At 39.9% G+C, this 17,698-nt stretch overlaps 1 protein-coding gene across 4 annotated transcripts in view; it reads left to right on the top strand.

Annotated features, from left to right (window-relative positions):
* The window catches only part of OGT (O-linked N-acetylglucosamine (GlcNAc) transferase), a 54,113-nt gene that overhangs the window by 23,894 nt on the left and 12,521 nt on the right, over window positions 1–17,698 (top strand). For all 4 annotated transcript variants that reach the window (XR_005068176.1, XR_005068178.1, XM_037057824.1 and 1 more), the window contains exons 9-19: window positions 565–665; window positions 818–971; window positions 1,061–1,162; window positions 1,506–1,685; window positions 3,065–3,223; window positions 3,377–3,466; window positions 8,351–8,476; window positions 9,449–9,619; window positions 9,740–9,856; window positions 9,947–10,117; window positions 14,068–14,220. Coding sequence is in view for 2 of the 4 variants with exons in the window: in XM_037057824.1 (XP_036913719.1) it covers window positions 565–665; window positions 818–971; window positions 1,061–1,162; window positions 1,506–1,685; window positions 3,065–3,223; window positions 3,377–3,466; window positions 8,351–8,476; window positions 9,449–9,619; window positions 9,740–9,856; window positions 9,947–10,117; window positions 14,068–14,220 (1,524 nt within the window). In the remaining 2 variants the exon portion in view is untranslated. The remainder of the gene's footprint in view (window positions 1–564; window positions 666–817; window positions 972–1,060; window positions 1,163–1,505; window positions 1,686–3,064; window positions 3,224–3,376; window positions 3,467–8,350; window positions 8,477–9,448; window positions 9,620–9,739; window positions 9,857–9,946; window positions 10,118–14,067; window positions 14,221–17,698) is intronic.

The following is a 17,698-nucleotide window of genomic DNA, read 5'->3' as shown; positions in this document are numbered from 1 at the left end:
ATATCTTTCACCTCCCCTATTAAAATGGCTGCACGAAGTGTTTTGAAATGCATGCTGATATGATAGCTGTCACACTACAATCTTAACAAAATTGTTTTTTAAGATAATTTTTAAAAGATCTCCTTTACTTATTTTTAGAGAGGGGAAGGAATGGAGAAAGAGGGAGAGAAACATCAATGTGTTGTTTCCCCTTATGCTCCCCCTTCTGGGTATCTGGCCCACAACCCAGCCATGTGCCCTGACTGAGAATCGAACCAGTGACCCTGTGGTTTGCAAGCCTGTGCTGAGTCCACTGAGCCATACCAGCCAGGGCTAACAAAATTGTTTTGAATGAAGTTAATGACAAGGAAGCATTACTAGAGCCATCATACAGAAAAAAGTAAACAAACTTTTTGGCCAACCCAATAGAATTTGAGCTACTTGTCTTTGAAGAATGAGTAGGCTTGGGGAAGGCAGAGAGAAATGAAGGGGTATAAAGGTAATGAGCAAAGTTCTTGTTGTGGTTAAGTCATTATTGCTGTTCTAGCAGTTTTTTTGAACCTCAGTTTTCTTGACTCTTTATAGGTCTTCCCAGAGTTTGCTGCTGCCCATTCAAATTTAGCAAGCGTACTGCAGCAGCAGGGAAAATTGCAGGAAGCTCTGATGCATTATAAAGAGGCTATTCGGTAAGAGACTCACAGCCTCCTCTTTGTCTTTGTTAAATTTTTAAATGTTTGGCATGCTGAAATGACTTTTGATGACAACAGACTAAATTCACATTACAGGGGATTTAAAGGTTTTTGTATCTGGTAAATGAAACCCATGTCCTCTTCTTTAGAATCAGTCCTACCTTTGCTGATGCCTACTCTAACATGGGGAACACGCTAAAGGAGATGCAGGACGTCCAGGGAGCCTTGCAGTGTTACACTCGGGCTATTCAGATTAACCCTGCATTTGCAGATGCCCACAGCAATCTGGCTTCTATTCATAAGGTACTCCTGTTTATTATACTGCATGTATCTTAGCCCCTAATGTTTGATTTTCAGCAACATTTTAACCATGCCACTCTCTTTATTTTCAGGATTCGGGAAATATTCCTGAAGCAATAGCTTCTTACCGCACTGCTCTGAAACTTAAACCTGATTTTCCAGATGCTTATTGCAACTTGGCTCATTGCCTGCAGGTAAAGAATAACAGGCCAGTGATTGGCTTGCCATGTTGTGATGATCACTTTTGTTTTTTTTTTGTGTGTGTGTGTGCGCGGGGGCGGGGGGGTTGAAGATTTTATTTATTTATTTTTAGGCAGACGGAAAGGGAGAGAGGGAGAGGAACATCAATGCGTGGCTGCCTCTCACACGCCCCCTACTGGGGACCCGTGTTGTAGTCACTTTTGTATTGTTATGTGCTGTATTAATCAAAGCCTGCCTGGAGCCAGCATTGTTGAATAGGTTATCTAACTGACATTCTTCAAGCCAAAGACCAGTAAAATGTGAAATCCCACAATAATTTTTTTTTGCCTCCTCTAGATTGTCTGTGACTGGACAGACTATGATGAGCGAATGAAGAAGTTGGTCAGCATTGTGGCTGACCAGTTAGAAAAGAACAGGCTGCCCTCTGTGCATCCTCATCATAGCATGCTGTATCCTCTTTCTCATGGCTTCAGGAAGGCTATTGCTGAGAGGCATGGGAACCTCTGCTTGGATAAGGTGCGACTCTTTTGCTTTAATCTTTTGGTTGTAAGGTAAAACACTTACAGAAACTACAGGAATCACATGTGCTGCTTGGTAAGTTATCGTTAGATAAACCCCATCCAAGATGAGACCTGAAACTGTCAGCCACCACACAAGCCCCTTCCATGGTGTCCTGTTTCAGTTAGAACCCAGGCTATCCCACAAGGTAGAATTCTTTTTTTTAATAGAATTTATTTAATTTTAAAGATTTTGTTTATTTTTTGACAGAGGGAAGGAGAGGGAGAGAAACATCAATGTGTTGTTGCTGTGTGCCCTCTACTGGGGACCTGGTCCACAACCCAGGCGTGTTGTGCCTTTGACTGGGAATTGAACTGGCAACCTTTGGTTCCCAGGCTGGCACTCAATCCACTGAGCCACACCAGCTAGGGTGAAATTCTTAACTGAAGTATTAACAATGGACCGATGGCGTTTTCCTTTCATTTGAAAGCTGCAATGTTCATTAGATTCCACGTATAAGTGAAATCATATAGTATTGTCTTTGATTGGCTTATTTTACTGAGCCTGTGAAATAAAATGATGCAACTCCAGGTGCATCCAGTGAACAAAAGAAAATAGAAACAGGCTCATAGGTACACAAACAGACTGACAGCTGTCAGATGGGAGGGGGATGAGAGGGTGGGTGAAATAGGTGAAGGGATTAAGCCAAAAGGAAAAAAAAACCCATTTCATAGACACAGACAATAACAAGGTGATTGATTAACCAGAGGGAAAGTGGGTGTGAGAGGTAGAAGAGGATAAAGGGTGGATAAATGGTGATGGAGACATGACTTTGGGTGGTAAACACACAAGACAACATACAGAGGCTGTATTAGAGAAGTGTACATCTGAAACCATATAATTTTGGTAAGTGATATCACCCCAATAAATTCAATGAAAATTAAAAGAGAAATAAAACCATGATGTTTAATGAAGTGTGTGGTATTTTATACTCACTTTTGAGAACTAGAGCACTACATACTTGATTGAAGGTAGAAATTTGCTTGGCAGAATATATTGGACTTCTAGCTATATAATCTGTGTTTTCTTTCAAATACTTCCCTACAGAATTTTCTGAAACGCAGGGCTTGTCATGCTCTGTCTACACTGCCTCCTTCCTACAACTTTTAGATTTGCTCAGGCTATTTCTGAGAGAACAGGCAAAAGTGTGAAGCATATTATATAAACTGCTAAGGTTGCATTGACCTGGCTATGTGAATTAAAGAAAGTATTTTGGGCAAACCATTCCCAACAGGAGTGAGGTGCAGGTTTGGTGTTGTGTTTTAGTCATTTTTTTTCTAGATGAATATTTGCATGTAGACTCAACTTGATTAACATGCATTGGATTCCATTGGTAGATTAATGTCCTTCATAAACCACCATATGAACATCCAAAGGACTTGAAGCTCAGTGATGGTCGACTGCGTGTGGGCTATGTGAGTTCTGACTTTGGGAATCATCCTACTTCTCACCTTATGCAGTCCATTCCAGGCATGCACAATCCTGATAAATTTGAGGTAAGATCTGTGTTTCCCTACCACCACTCTTTGTTTACAAAACAAACCGCATAGAGCCACAGTGTCTTTATTGACACCCTTAGGTGTTAAGCCCAGTGTCCTTTGGAAAGGTTCGGGCCAAGGTCATTAAATATGCTGTGTGCTGCCTTTCAGGTGTTCTGTTATGCTCTGAGCCCAGATGATGGCACAAACTTCCGGGTGAAGGTGATGGCGGAAGCCAATCATTTCATTGATCTCTCTCAGGTACGTGAAATGCTTACACTGCCACCTTTTTGTTTTGAGCAAATAGTAGCTAAAACCATTGGCCTATTGCTTGTATTTTTCATGACAGGTATTAAACCTCAGCTCCTACCTCTGGGCAGTTGCTTTGATCATATTTCCTTAATCATTTACATTTATAAGAGGCATGGATTTAGCTGAGAGAAATGAAATAGAAATGTGGTATGTTTGTGTTTGGACATAAAACTTTTCTGGGGATTGAGCCAGCACTTGTGACAGTAGACACTTAATATTAACTGAATAAATTGAATAAAACGGTGGCCCGGAAGAAGAAATAGGTCATTTAAAAATGGTTCATCTATTTTTATGGATCTTGACCTTTGGTTTCTTCATTTCTATACTTGTTCTATTGCTGTTTCTTCTAGGACAGGGGTGTCAAACTCATTTTCACTGGGGGCCACATCAACCTCATGGTTGCCTTCAAAGGGCCAAGTGTAATTTTAGGACTGTATAAATGTAACTACCCCTTAACAGTTAAGCAAGAGCTTGGCGCTGCCACAGAGTAGAAACAAGGCGCCGGGCCAGATAAAATAAGGTGGAGGGCTGGATTTGGCCTGTAGGCCCTGTGTTTGCCACCTGTGTTCTAGGAGCTTAAGTTTTATGCTAAATTAAGATGGCAACCTGTGAGGTTATTAATTTGCTGAGGGTACAGACTAGAGTGATTTTTGTGTAGACTCTGTATGCCACTTTGGTGACTGATAATGATATGCAATGTATATCTTGTGATTCACATATGAGTCTTTAAACTCTTAGCAGGAGGGTTATGAGACTTGTCATTTAATACATAACATGTATCAACATCTTCTGCAATATAGCTGTTGCTTCGGAAGTATACATGACCATTTTTGATGTAGGGTAGGAGTCTCTGTGCCTGAGAATCATACATACCTCCATTCACCTCTGAGATTTTTAAGGACTCACTGCTTATTTTTTAAAATGTTTTATTTATTTATTTTTAGAGAGGGGAAAGGGAGGGAGAAAAAGGGAGAGAAATATCAATGTGTGGTTGCCTTTCCTGTGCCCCATACTGTGGGCCTGGCCTGCAACCCAGGCATGTGCCCTGACTGGAATCAAACTGGCGTCCCTTTGGTTTGCAGGCCAGCACTCAATCCACTGAGCCTTACCAGCCAGGGCCAGGACTCACTGCTTATTGACTGAATCTAGACTCTTCAGCATGGCCTTCACAACCTTTACAAGTTTGACAATGACCTTGTTTGCCAATACTTCTTACCCGCCATTCACCCTCATGTATATCCTATACCAAATGGAAGTGCTCTACTTGCCATTTTTTAAACCTACCATACACTTTACTCTGGTTCTTTATTCCTACTGTTCTCTACTGAGAGTGTATTCTGCCCAACTCCCTTAAACTTCCATCCGTCTTTGAAGGCCCATTTCAAATACCAGCTACTGTATGAAGCCTTGTTATTCTGACATTCAGTCTGGAAGTAAACAACTTCTGTACAGTTCAGTTCACCCTTGAATAATGCAGGAGGTGCTGACTCGTGTAGTCGAAAACCCATGTGTAACTTTCGACTCCCCCCAAACTTAACTACTAATAGCCTATTATTGACTGGAAGCCTTTTAATAACAAATAGTCAACACATTTTTATGTCATATGTATTATATACTGTATTCTTTCAGTAAAGTAAACTAGAAAAGAGAAAATGTTAAAGTCATAATGGAGAGAAAATATATTTATAGCATTGAGTTGTGTTTATCAGTCATATAACATTGTTTACAAAATGAATCATCTGTCAGAACCTGTCTCAGTATTGGCTCACATGATTTAAAACACTGTTCTGTGTTTTACTAACACTGGATATGAAAAATGAAAAGATAATGTGAAACATAGACATTTATTTTATAAGTATAGCAATTCATGCCTTGATAATGAAGCAGCAGCAATGTGATTGCTTTGTGGTAACCTAGCCTATACACTCATGAATAAATAGGTATAAAGTTTTTGTGGCATGGAGTGTTATAGTCATATTCATAACAGAATATTGGAAACATTGTTACATTTTTACAAAACTACTTACCTGTGATTATAGCCTGATTAGCGTGCTGTATGGTAATGTAATTTTTTAAGAGCAAAATTATAAAACAGTAAGAAAACTCACGCATTTTTAATTTAACATGAAATGATACTCACGTAATACCTATTTAAGGATAGACTACCCACTTCCATACAAGTCTTGCACACGATGTTCTACATTGATGACTATGTAGGTGATGATGATGACACAGAAATGACTCATATACCGTTCTTGCCATTATTAACTGTACAGCAAGATAGTTTCCTGTGTTCATTAAGTGGAAGTGAGTCATCATAAAGGCCTTCATCCTGGGATTCACATTGAGTCTATGGAGGAGCAGGAAGTGGAGGGGATGGCTTTGCTGTCTCCGGAGGTAGAGGTGGAAGAGAGGAGGCAGGAGCGGCAGGCACACTCATAACTTTTCCAGAAATACATTCTTAATTTCTGTCTGCAGTGTTTGCTTTTTCATGGCTCTAAAAATGTTTTTATATGGTGCCAACCCCTCTTCCACTGTTTGCTTTAGTTGCAGTGTCCACATCATAGAAAGGCTCATGGCGTAAACGCAGTCAAAAGCAGCCTGGAATAATCGGCACCCTTCTGCCAGATTGCCTGATGTCAGTTTCTTTCCTAGCGCTGTTTCTCTGTCTTCTTCCTCATTGATCGGCACTGCTCCTGAAGCATTCATCTCCTTCAAGTCATCTTTTGTTAACTCCTCTGGGTGTGGTGCTCTTAGCTGTTCAGTTATTCTAAGATCCATAACCCTTCAGCCCCCCTCCCCGCCTTTTTCTACCATATCCACAATCTCTTTCATGATTTCCTTGATTGGCTCTGTTGTGAATCCTGTGAGGTCACACACAACATCTGGTCAGTTTCTGCAGCAGGAATTTATTGTTTCAGGCTTGATGGCTTTCATGGCCTTTCCTGTAACAATGATGGCATCTTCAGTGGCGGAAGGAATCCTTCCAGACTTTCATGATGTTCTCTCAGTCGGGGTTCTCTTTCATAGTGTTGACAAATCTTTCCATGGAATACCTCGTGTATGAGCCTTACAGGTCCTTATGACTCTGACTCTCTTATTTAGAGGCTGAATTAGAAGTGTGGTGTTTGGGGGCTAGTAGTCCATTCTGACATGCTCACCCAGAACCCCAGTTCAACTCAGACATTGTCCAATATCAAAAAAGCCTAAAAAGCAGGCTCTTACTGGCAAGGTACTTAGGATTCTTGTAAAACCAACAGGCTGCCAGCTGGTGTTTATCTGTTCATTCAGTGCTGGCTGGAGGTGGGGTGGGGGGTTAGCAACTTTATAGATAAGGGCAGTCCTGATCGAATGCACAGCTGCTTTGCACAAAACAGAGTTAGTCCTTTCCTGCTGTAAATCCTGGTGCCTGCTTCTCTTCCTTATTAATAAATGTCCTTTGTGGCATCCCTGCCCCCACGCTGATTAGGGTATTTTTGTCTGCATTAAAAACCTGTTCAGGCAGATATTCCTTCTCCTTAATCATTTTCTAAATGGCGCCTGGGAACTGGTCTGCTGCCTCTTGGTTGACAGAAGCTACTTCTGTTACCTTGCTATTTTTAAGCCAAACCTCTTTCTAAAATTATCACACCTTATTTTGCTAGCTTTAAATTCTTTATTTTTAGATCCTTTACCTTCTTTGTGCTTTAAGGTTGTCATATAATGACTGCTTTTTCTCGAATCATATTAGAATCTGTAGGGATGCCTTTCTTTCAGCACTTCAACACCCACATAAAAGCTGCACTTTCAATACAAGGTAGCAAGGTACTTCACAGAAGTGCAAGGTTTTTGAGACTGGCTGGCATAGCCGCAGAGACACTTTACAAATTTCTTTTTCTGTTTTTTAATGGCCCCTGTGCTGGATTCGTGTACTTGAAATGGCAGGCAACTGCAGCTGCAGATCTCCATTTACTCCGTTGCATAACAAGCTGTTCAATTTTTTTTTCCTTACCATGTCATGACTTTTCTTTGCTTTTTGGGAGCACTTTCAGCATTACAAGTGGCACTTTCTGTGGGTTGCCTGGTGTTTTATTCAAGGTTTATAGTATTGTTCCAAATGTGATGGAAAGCACACAAGAACTGTGAGAAGTCACTTTTGACTGCCATGTGCAGTTTACCGGAGACAGGAACTTTCACACAGAGAGGATCAGCATCACACAGTGTTTTAAGCAGATGCTCGCAACGGTTGAGCTCACTGCAATAGGAACAGGAGGTGGCTGTGAAATTATTATTGCTAGTGCAATATGTACTACAGATCATTTTATGCAGTTATGATTTAATACCACATCTTTATCTTTGTTTACAGTTCTCTCAACTGCTTGTAAATGTGTACGTTTTGATCAGCTTAAACTTTTATAATAGATTTATGTGTATTTTATGGGAATATGAAAAAATAGACTGGTATCTCTTTATCTGTATATCTTATGCACTCATGGCATAACTAACTTTTCTTAATTGTTTTCAATAGTTCTAGGCTATGTGATTTGTCTGATAATTTTTCCAAATTATCACAGATCTCCAAAAAAATTTCCAGTGTATGTATTGGAAAAAAACACCTGTGTCTAACAGGAACCCACACTGTTCAAACCCATGTTGTTCACAGGTCAAATATATTCGGTTTCTGTAGTGCTTTGGGCCTGTTTTACTGGCACATAACCATATCTTTACCCTGCATTACTGTAATTTGTGTTCTTACCACTTGTGCATCTGGGAATCTGAATTCTTCTTAATGCCATTAAAACTAATTGAATTAGTCTGAGATTACACATAATGAGTTCTTATTTTATTCCATAGATTCCATGCAATGGAAAAGCAGCTGATCGCATCCATCAGGATGGTATACACATTCTTGTAAATATGAATGGTTATACCAAAGGTGCTCGAAATGAACTCTTTGCTCTCAGGCCAGCTCCTATTCAGGTAAAGGAATTAAAAATCGCTCACAATGTTTATTGGCCTAAAAAGACAGTAATGTGCTTTTCCCCCACCTCTGGTTACCTTGCATTGGAAACAATAGATTTAAGGGAAAAAAAGTATAGATCTTTTTTGTTGTTTTAATCTTCACCCAAAGACATGTTTATTGATTTTAGAAAGAGGAAAGGAGAGGATTGGGCAGGGAGGGGCGGAGAGAGAAACACGGTTGCCTCCCGTATGTGCCCTGACTGGGGATCAAATCCACAACCTAGGTATGTGCGCTGACTGGAAATTGAACTCACAACCTTTTTGGTGTATGGGACGATGCTCCAACCAACTGAGCCGCCTGGCCAGGGCAAGAAGTATAGTTCTTGAAATGCACAGGGACAAGAATTTTGAGTATAGAACACAATACTCACAGTACATATATACAGAGACATGCATTCCATAGTTGGGTATAAATACAGGGGTGGTAAAAGGAGGTTTGCAGTTGCAGTACAAATAAATAATACAATAATTAATAAATAATACAAGAATAAACTCTGGCCCTGGCTAGGTGGCGCATGTGGTTGGAACATTGTCCCAAACACCAAAATGTTGTGGTTTGATTCCCCAGTCAGGGCACATGCCTAGGTTGTGGCGTCAGTCCCTGGTCCAGGTGTGAATGGTGGGCAACCAGTCAGTGTTTCTCTCTTTCCCTGTCTCAAATCAATAAATATATCCTCAGGGGAGGATTTTAAAAAAAGGAATAAACTGTTTTGCGTACTCAAAACTGTAAATCTGCTTTTACTTGCCCCTGTAGTTCTGTCTTGTTCTGTAAATGGAAAAAGCATTGTAGCGCTGACATTAGTCCAAAATACTATTTGATTGTTCCTGGCTAATGAAACTTTAGTCAGTCCCCCTTGTTTGTTTACATATTTAATTTTGGAGCCTTTGGATGAAGGTTCTTAGTTTTGGGTCTGATTTGTTTTCTTTTAGGCAATGTGGCTGGGATACCCTGGAACGAGTGGGGCACTTTTCATGGATTATATCATCACAGATCAGGAAACTTCACCAGCCGAAGTTGCTGAGCAGTATTCTGAGAAATTAGCTTATATGCCCCATACTTTCTTTATTGGCGATCATGCTAATATGTTTCCTCATCTGAAGGTAGGAAGAAAAACAGTGCTATGGGGGAATTACAAAGAACTGTAGTCATTTGTTTTCTTGCTGTTGTCCCTATACATCCTAAAAGACATGTCTAAAACTTCTCCCCCCCCCCCCACTTAGAAAAAGGCAGTCATCGATTTCAAGTCCAACGGGCACATTTATGACAATCGGATTGTTCTGAATGGCATCGACCTCAAAGCATTTCTTGATAGTTTACCAGATGTGAAAATTGTCAAGGTCAGAACCTGGTCAATGTTGTCATTGAAATAAAGTTATCTGCATTTGGGATCTTTTCCCTAATGATGCACTTTGTGCCGTTTTTTAAAGATGAAATGTCCCGAAGGAGGAGACAATGTGGACAGCAGTAACACAGCTCTTAATATGCCAGTTATTCCTATGAATACTATTGCAGAAGCAGTTATTGAAATGATTAACAGAGGACAGATTCAGATAACAATTAATGGATTCAGTATTAGCAACGGACTGGCAACTACACAGGTGAGAAGTGAATAATAGAGCATAATATGTATCACCAGGTATTCATTAATCTCCTTGAAATCTCATAAGTCTAGCAGGTAAGCATAATTATTCCTGTTTCATAGATGAGGAAATGAATTCAGAGGAAATTGGCATCTTATATAGGTTTGTCTGATTTTTTAAAGGTTTTATTTTTATTTATTTTTAGAGAGGGGGAAAGGGATAGAGAAAGAAAGGGAGAGAAACATCAATGTGTGGTTCCCTCTTGCACACCCCCCACCCAGGATGCCACCCACCATCCAGGAATGTGCTCCAACTGGGAATCGAATCAGCGACCCTTTGGTTCGCAGGCTGGTGCTCAATCTACTGAGCCACACCAGGCAGGGTGGCTTGTCTGATTTTAAAACTCTTCTGGATTCAGCCTGCAGGTTACACTAGTGAGAGTCTGCTGTGTTCATATCTCGTTATTTTCTGCTGGGGCTTCGCTGAGTAAAGGTGCACTTGGTTCTGTAACTAACTCATCCTTTCCCTAGTTAACTCTTAACTCATCTTTAAGACTTTCAGTTCAGAGAGCTCCTCCAAGAATCTGTTCCTGTCTTTATCCTGAGATTTGTTCAGCCAAATATCTAGAAGTGGGATTGCTGGGTCATGTGGTAGTTTTACTTTTAAATTTTTGAGGAACTTCCATACTGTTTTCCACAGTAGGTGTGTGAATTTACAATCCCACCAACAGTGCATAAGGGTTCCCTTTTCTCCACATCCTCGCCAGCATTTGTTTGTTGACTTATTGATGAGAGCCATTCTGCCAAGTATGAGGTGTTATTTCCTTGTGATTTTAATTTGCATTTCCCCGGTGCCTTTGTGTACTGTAACTTCTATAATATTTGGGATGTATCTTTACATCCAGCGCAGCACATTATGATTTCCTGGTTTTGTATTCTCCATGGAATTTGGGACCTGTGTCTTAGCCACATATATAATGCATACTTGAATAAGTGAATATGTAGCTTTTTCAAGAGATCATATAGCAAAGATCTTCGACCTCTCAGGAGTTAAAATTTTTTACTTGTACAACATTTTATCCCAAGGGTGCTTAAAATGAACTCTGCTCACAGGCCAGTTCCTTAATAGAAGGTAGAGAAGTTGATACTAATTGCCCTGTGTGTATTGGGCTAAAAGGACAGTGTTGTGTTCTTTTTCCCTCTGGTTACCTGGCATTGGAACCAATGGAGCAGACATGTGAGCAGATGTGTTTGACTTAAAGTATAGTTCTTGAAATGCACAGTGACAGAAATTTTGAGTATAGAACACAATGCCCATATGTATGAAATGGTCTTAGGAGAAAGAAGAAATAGAAACATAAGAAGTAAGTTCATAACAATGTCAGGCAGTACTCAGGTGTGTGGGAATTGCAAGATAAGACTCTAATCGGGCACATAGATGCTCAATAGTAAGTGATGATCAGTTTGAGGAGAGAGAGTCTTAGTAAGAATATTTGGAGGAATAATTTAAGTTTAGCCTCGGGGGACTTCCGCCAAGATGGAGGCGTAGGTGGAAACACTGCCTTCTCCCACAACCAAGTTTGAATACAACAAAGGTTTAGTAAACAAAGACACACCCAAAGAACAGAAAATTGAACTATACGGAAGTCTGACAACAAAGAATCGTTCCACCAGGACTGGTAAGAGGGGCGGAGCCAGCAGCAGAGCAGGGTCAGGCAGGAAAGATCCCCCGACCAAGGCGCGCAGGCATCTGGGGTAGCAGCGTGGACCCAATGAGGGTGCGGGGCAGGCTGACCGCGTCACACATTCGCACTCAGATAAACCAGCAGAGTGAGCAGTGAGACGGACCACGCTGGCCCCAGCAGCAAACCCAGTGAGGGTGTGGGGCAGGCTGACCGTGTCGCACATTCGCAGCAGCCCCAGCAGCCCCAGCGGCCCCAGCAGCCCCAGCGGCCCCAGCAGCCCCAGCGGCCCGAGGGGTGGGAGGAGGCAGAGATGACTGTCATTGCTTTCCTTTGACCCCGCCCCCACATACAACGTCATAACCCAGCGACTGAGTTGTCCTGCTTTCGTGAACACCTAGGGCTCCACCCCTCATATGTAACAGGCGTGAACAGTCCAAAATATGGCTCAAGAAGAACTCAAAGCCCCAGAGCTGATAATTCTAAGTGAAAAAGAAATAGCAAACCTCTCAGATGCACAGTTCAAAACACTGGTGATCAGGATGCTCACAGAACTGGTTGATTATAGTCACAAATTAGAGGAGCATATGAAGGCTAAACTGATTGAAATGAAGGGAAATGCACAGGAAACCAATAGTGATGGAAAGGAAACTGGGACTCAAATCAAGGGAGTGGACCAGAAGGAAGAAAGAAACATCCAACCAGAAAAAAATAAAGAAACAAGAATTCAAAAAAAATGAGGAGAGGCTTAGGAACCTCCAGGACATCTTTAAACATTCCAACATCCAAATTATAGGGGTACCAGAAGGGGAAAAGAAACGGCCACGAGTGGAAAATATATTTGAACAAATAATAACGGAGAACTTCCCTAGTCTGGCAAAGGAAATAGACTTCCAGGAAATCCAGGAAGCTCAGAGAGTGCCAAAGAAGTTGGACCCAAGAAGGAACACACCAATGCACATCATAATTACACTGCCCAAGATTAAAATGAAGGAGGAAATCCTAGAAGCAGCAAGAGATAAGGGGACAGTCACCTACAAAGGAGTTCCCATCAGACTGTCAGCAGATTTCTCAAAAGAGACCTTACAGGCAAGAAGGGGCTGGAAAGAAGTATTCCAAGTCATGAAATCCAAAGACCTACATCCAAGATTGCTTTATCCCGCAAAGCTTTCATTTAGAATGGAAGGACAGATAAAGTGCTTCTCAGATAAGGTCAAGTTCAAGGAGTTCATCTTCACCAAGCCCTTATTATATGAAATGTTAAAGGGACTTATCTAAGAAAAAGAAGATGAAAAATATGAACAGTGAAAGGTCAGCCAACTCACAGTTATCAACAATCACACCTAAAACAAAAGCAAACCAAGAGGACAGCTAGATTAGGAGTGGAACCATAGAAATGAAGAACACATGGAGGGTTAGCAACAGGGGAGTGGGAGGAGGAGAATGGGGAAGAAGGTACAGAAAATAGCATAGACAGTAGGTAGAAAATAGGGGGGAGGGCAAGAATAGTAGGGGAAATATAGAATCTAAAGAACTTGAGGCACGTGGTCATAAACTAAAGAGGGGGATGGTGGGGGAGGGCGTGTGCAGGGTGGAAGGGAATGAAGGGGGGGGAATAGAACAACAACTGTAATGGTATAATCAATAAAATATATTTTTTAAAAAAGTTTAGCCTTGAAGGGTGCATATGATTTGGAAAAGGACATTTCATTTGTGAAGAAGAGTGAGCAAAACCTTGCTGTTGGAGTAATAGGGTTTTAAAGATTACTTTTTAGGCCCTGGCTGGCTGTAGCTCAGTGGATGGAGTGTGCACTGCAAATCAAAGGGTTGCTTGTTCAATTCCTAGTCAGGGCACATAACTGGGTTGTGGGCCAGGTCCCCATTTGGGGATCCATAAGGGGTAACCACACATTGATGTTTGTCTCCTTCTCTTTCTCCCTCCCTTCCTCTCTCTCTAAAAGTAAATAAATAAAATGTTTATAAAAATTAAAGTTAACTCTTTGGCTGGAGTGAAAAGTTCTGTAGTGCAGTTTACCCCACTCCTGCAAATTAATGCTGCAACTTTTTTCTTTTTAACTTAATATGTCATGAATATTTTCTCGTTATTATAGTTCAGTGACATGACTCTTAATAGTATACTGTTTTGCATCTTAAAGATTCTTAAAGATTCTTAATCTTTAAGTGAAGATTCTTTAAGATTCTTAATCTTAAAGATTCTTCACTGCTTAAAAAATGTTGGTCTACAGTGACCTTACATGTACTTATCACATGCTTTTTCTTGTTCTAGATCAACAATAAGGCTGCCACTGGAGAGGAGGTTCCCCGCACCATTATCGTAACCACACGTTCTCAGTATGGGTTACCAGAAGATGCCATCGTGTATTGTAACTTTAACCAGTTGTATAAAATTGACCCTTCTACTTTGCAGATGTGGGCAAATGTGAGTATGTGTAGATTTGACATAAATATTGAGAGACTGGTAAAGATTCTGTAGACAGGTCATCTTGCCGAGGCCGCCTCCCCACGCACTCCTGAGCTGCTGTGCTCACTTTTAAAAAAACAATTGTATTTTCCAAGTAGAGTTTACCTGCAGTACTATTTCAGATGTACAACACAGTGATTATACATTTATATACCTTATAAAGAGATTAGCCCTGATAAATCTAGTACTCACCTGGCACCATACGTAGTTATTACAATATTGACCACATTCCCTGTGCTGTGCTTTACACCCCCATGACTATTTTTGTAAATGGCAATGTGTGCTACTTAGTTCCTTTCACAACTTTTTCACACATTCCCCCAACCCCCCTCCCATCTGGTGACCATCAGTTTGTTGTCTGTATCTATGAGTTTGTTTTGTTGGCTTATTTGTTTTGTTTGTTCTTTAGATTCTGCATATAAGTGAAACCATATGATATTTGTCTTTCTGTCTGACTTATTTCACTTAGCATAATACCCTTGAGGTCTAGCCATGTTGTCACAAATGGTAAGGTTTACAGGATCCCCTTCCTTTTTCATGGCCTAGTAATACTCCACTCTATATAGTGCACCTTGATCCAGTCATCTATCAATGGACACTTAGGTTGCATCCAAGTTTGTTTTTCTTTGTCAAGATTGCTGTGACTATTTGGGGTCTTTAGTGATTCCATATAAATTTTTGGAATATTTGTTCTAGTTCTGTGAACTATGCCATTGGTCTCTTAATAGGAATTGCATTGAATCTGTAGATTGCTTTGGGTAGTATGGACATTTTAACGATGTTAATTCTTGCTACCCATTGAACATGGTATGTGCTTCCACTTATTTGTATCTTCTTCAATTTTCTTTCTTTAGTGTCTTATAATTTTCTGAGCACAGGTCTTTTACATCCTTGGTTAGGTTTATTCCTAGGTATTTTATTATTTTTTGATGTAGTTGTCAGTGGTATTGTTTTCTTGGTTTTTCTTTCTGCTAGTTCATTATTGGTGTATGAAAGTGCAGCTGATTTCTAGATATTGTATACTGCTAATTTACTGAATGCATTTATCAGTTCTAGAATTTTTTAATCTCTTTAGGATTCTCTATATACAATGTGAAGTCATCTGCAAGTAATGACAGTTTTACTTCTTCCTTTACAATTTGTATGCCTTTTATTTCCGCTTCTTGTCTGATTGCTGTGGCTAGGACTTCCAGTACTGTGTTGAATAAGAGAGGTGAAAGTGGATATCCCTGTCTCGTTCCAAATCTTAAAGGAAACACTTGTAGTGTTTCCCAGTTTAGTCTGGTCTTAACTGTGGATTTGTCATATACGGCCTTTATTATGTTGAGATATGTTCCCTGTTTCCACTTTGCTGAGAATTTTCACTAGAAATAGGTGCTGAATTTTATCACATGCTTTTTCTGCATCCATTAATATGATCGTGTGATTTTTGTACTTCATTTTGTTTATGTGGTGTATCACATTTGTTAATTCGCAGCTGTTGTACCGACCTTGTATCCTGGGAATAAATCCCACTTGTTCATGGTGTGTCATCTTTTTAATGCACTGCTGGATTCGGTTTGCTAATATTTTGTTGAAGATTTTAGCATCTGTGTTCATCAGGGATGTTGACCTATATATTTTTTTTCTTTGTAGTGTCTTTATCTGGTTTCAGAAGTAGGATAACTGGCCTTGTAAAATGAGTCTTCCTGCCTCTTGAAAGTTTTGGAATAATTTGAGAAAGATATGTGTCAGTTCTTTTTTGTGTGTTTGATAAAATTTACCTGTGAAACCATATGTCCAGGACTTTGATTGCTGGGAATGTTTTGATTACTGGTTTGATTTCACTAGCTGTAATTGGTCTATTCAAATGTCCTGATATTGATTCAGTTTTGGAAGATTGTATGTTTCTTCCAGGAATTTATTCATTGTCTCCAGATTGTCCTAATTTGTTGGCATGTATTTGTTGGTAAGATTTGCTAACAGTGCTTTGTATTTCTGTGGTGTCATTTGTTACTTCTCTTCTTTCATTTCTGATTATAGTTATTTGGGTCTCTCTCTTTTTTCCTTGATGAATCTGGTTAAAGGTTTTTCAAACTGGTTTATCTCTTCAAAGCACCAGCTGTCGGATTCATTGATTTTTGTATTATTAAATCCTGTTTTGTTTATATCTGCTCTGAGCTTTAATATATCCTTTCTTTTACTAACTTTGCATTTGGTTTGTTGTTCTTTTTCAAGTTCCCTGAAGTATAAAGTTAGACTGTTTATTTGAGATTTTTCTTTTTTCTTGGCATAGGCCTGTAATGCTATTCATTTCCCTCTCAGAATTGTTTTTTTGTGTCCCATAAATTTTCAGTTGTTTTGTTCTCATTTTCATGTGTTACAAGGCATTGTTTTTTATTTCCTTCCTTGACCTCATTGTTAAGCCATTCATTATTTCGTGGTATGTCATTTAGCCCCCCTATCTTTGTGTGTTTTTCAGGTTTTTTCTTGTGATTGATTTGTAGTTTCATACCATTATGGTCAGAGAAGATACTTGATAAGATTTCAGTCTTAAATTTATTGAGACTTGTTTTGTGTCCTAATGTGTGTATCTTAGAAACTGTTCCTTCTGTTCTTGAAAAGAATGTATATTCTCCTTTGGGGTGAAATTCTCTGAAGATATCAATTAAATCGATCTGGTCTACTGTGCCATTTAAGGCTGCTGTTTCCTTGTTATTTTTCTCTTGGGAACATCTATCCAGTGAAGCCAGTGGGGTGTTAAAATCCCTTACTGTGACTGTATTACAGTCAGTTTGCTGGCATATCTTCCTTTACGTTCATCAATATTTGCTTTGTGTATTTAGGTACTCCTATGTTTGTTTTAAAGTCTCTTTTATCTTGTATAAGTATTGCTACCCCAGCTTCTTTTTTTTCATTTGCATGAAGTATCTTTTTTCATCCCTTTATTTTTTCTGAGGTGGATCTCATGTAGATAACATGTACGTGTCTTGTTTTCCTATCCATTCAGTGACCCTATGTCTTTAGGCTGGAGCATTTAAACCACTTACACTTAAAGTGATTATTGAGCCCTGGCCGGTATGGCTCAGTTGGTTGGGGTCATCCTGCAAAGTAAAGGGTCACTGGTTTGATTCCCATTGGGGCAAATGCCTGGGTTGCGGGCGGGCTGGTCGCCTGTCAGGGTGTGTGTGGGAGGTCACTGATTGATATTTATCTTGGGCATTGATGGTTCTCTCCCTTTTTCTCCCTCCCTTCCTCTCTGAAAAGGAAGGAAGGAAATATTAGATTATTGATAGGTATATAGTTATTGCCATTTTATTCTTTATAACTATGTTCCTCCTTTTCTTCTTCAGGAATATCCTTTAACATTTCTTGTAATAATTGTTTGCTGGTAATGGACTCCTTTAGCCTTTTCTTGCCTGAGAAGCTCCGTATTTGTTTCTGCATTTGACATGAT

Source organism: Sturnira hondurensis, unplaced genomic scaffold (genome assembly GCF_014824575.4).
Source record: "Sturnira hondurensis isolate 20B ecotype Veracruz unplaced genomic scaffold, ASM1482457v3 Scaffold0000982, whole genome shotgun sequence".
Lineage (NCBI taxonomy): Eukaryota > Metazoa > Chordata > Mammalia > Chiroptera > Phyllostomidae > Sturnira > Sturnira hondurensis.
The sequence above is the reverse complement of the archived record's forward strand: the minus strand, read 5'-3'. Positions and strand labels throughout refer to the sequence as shown.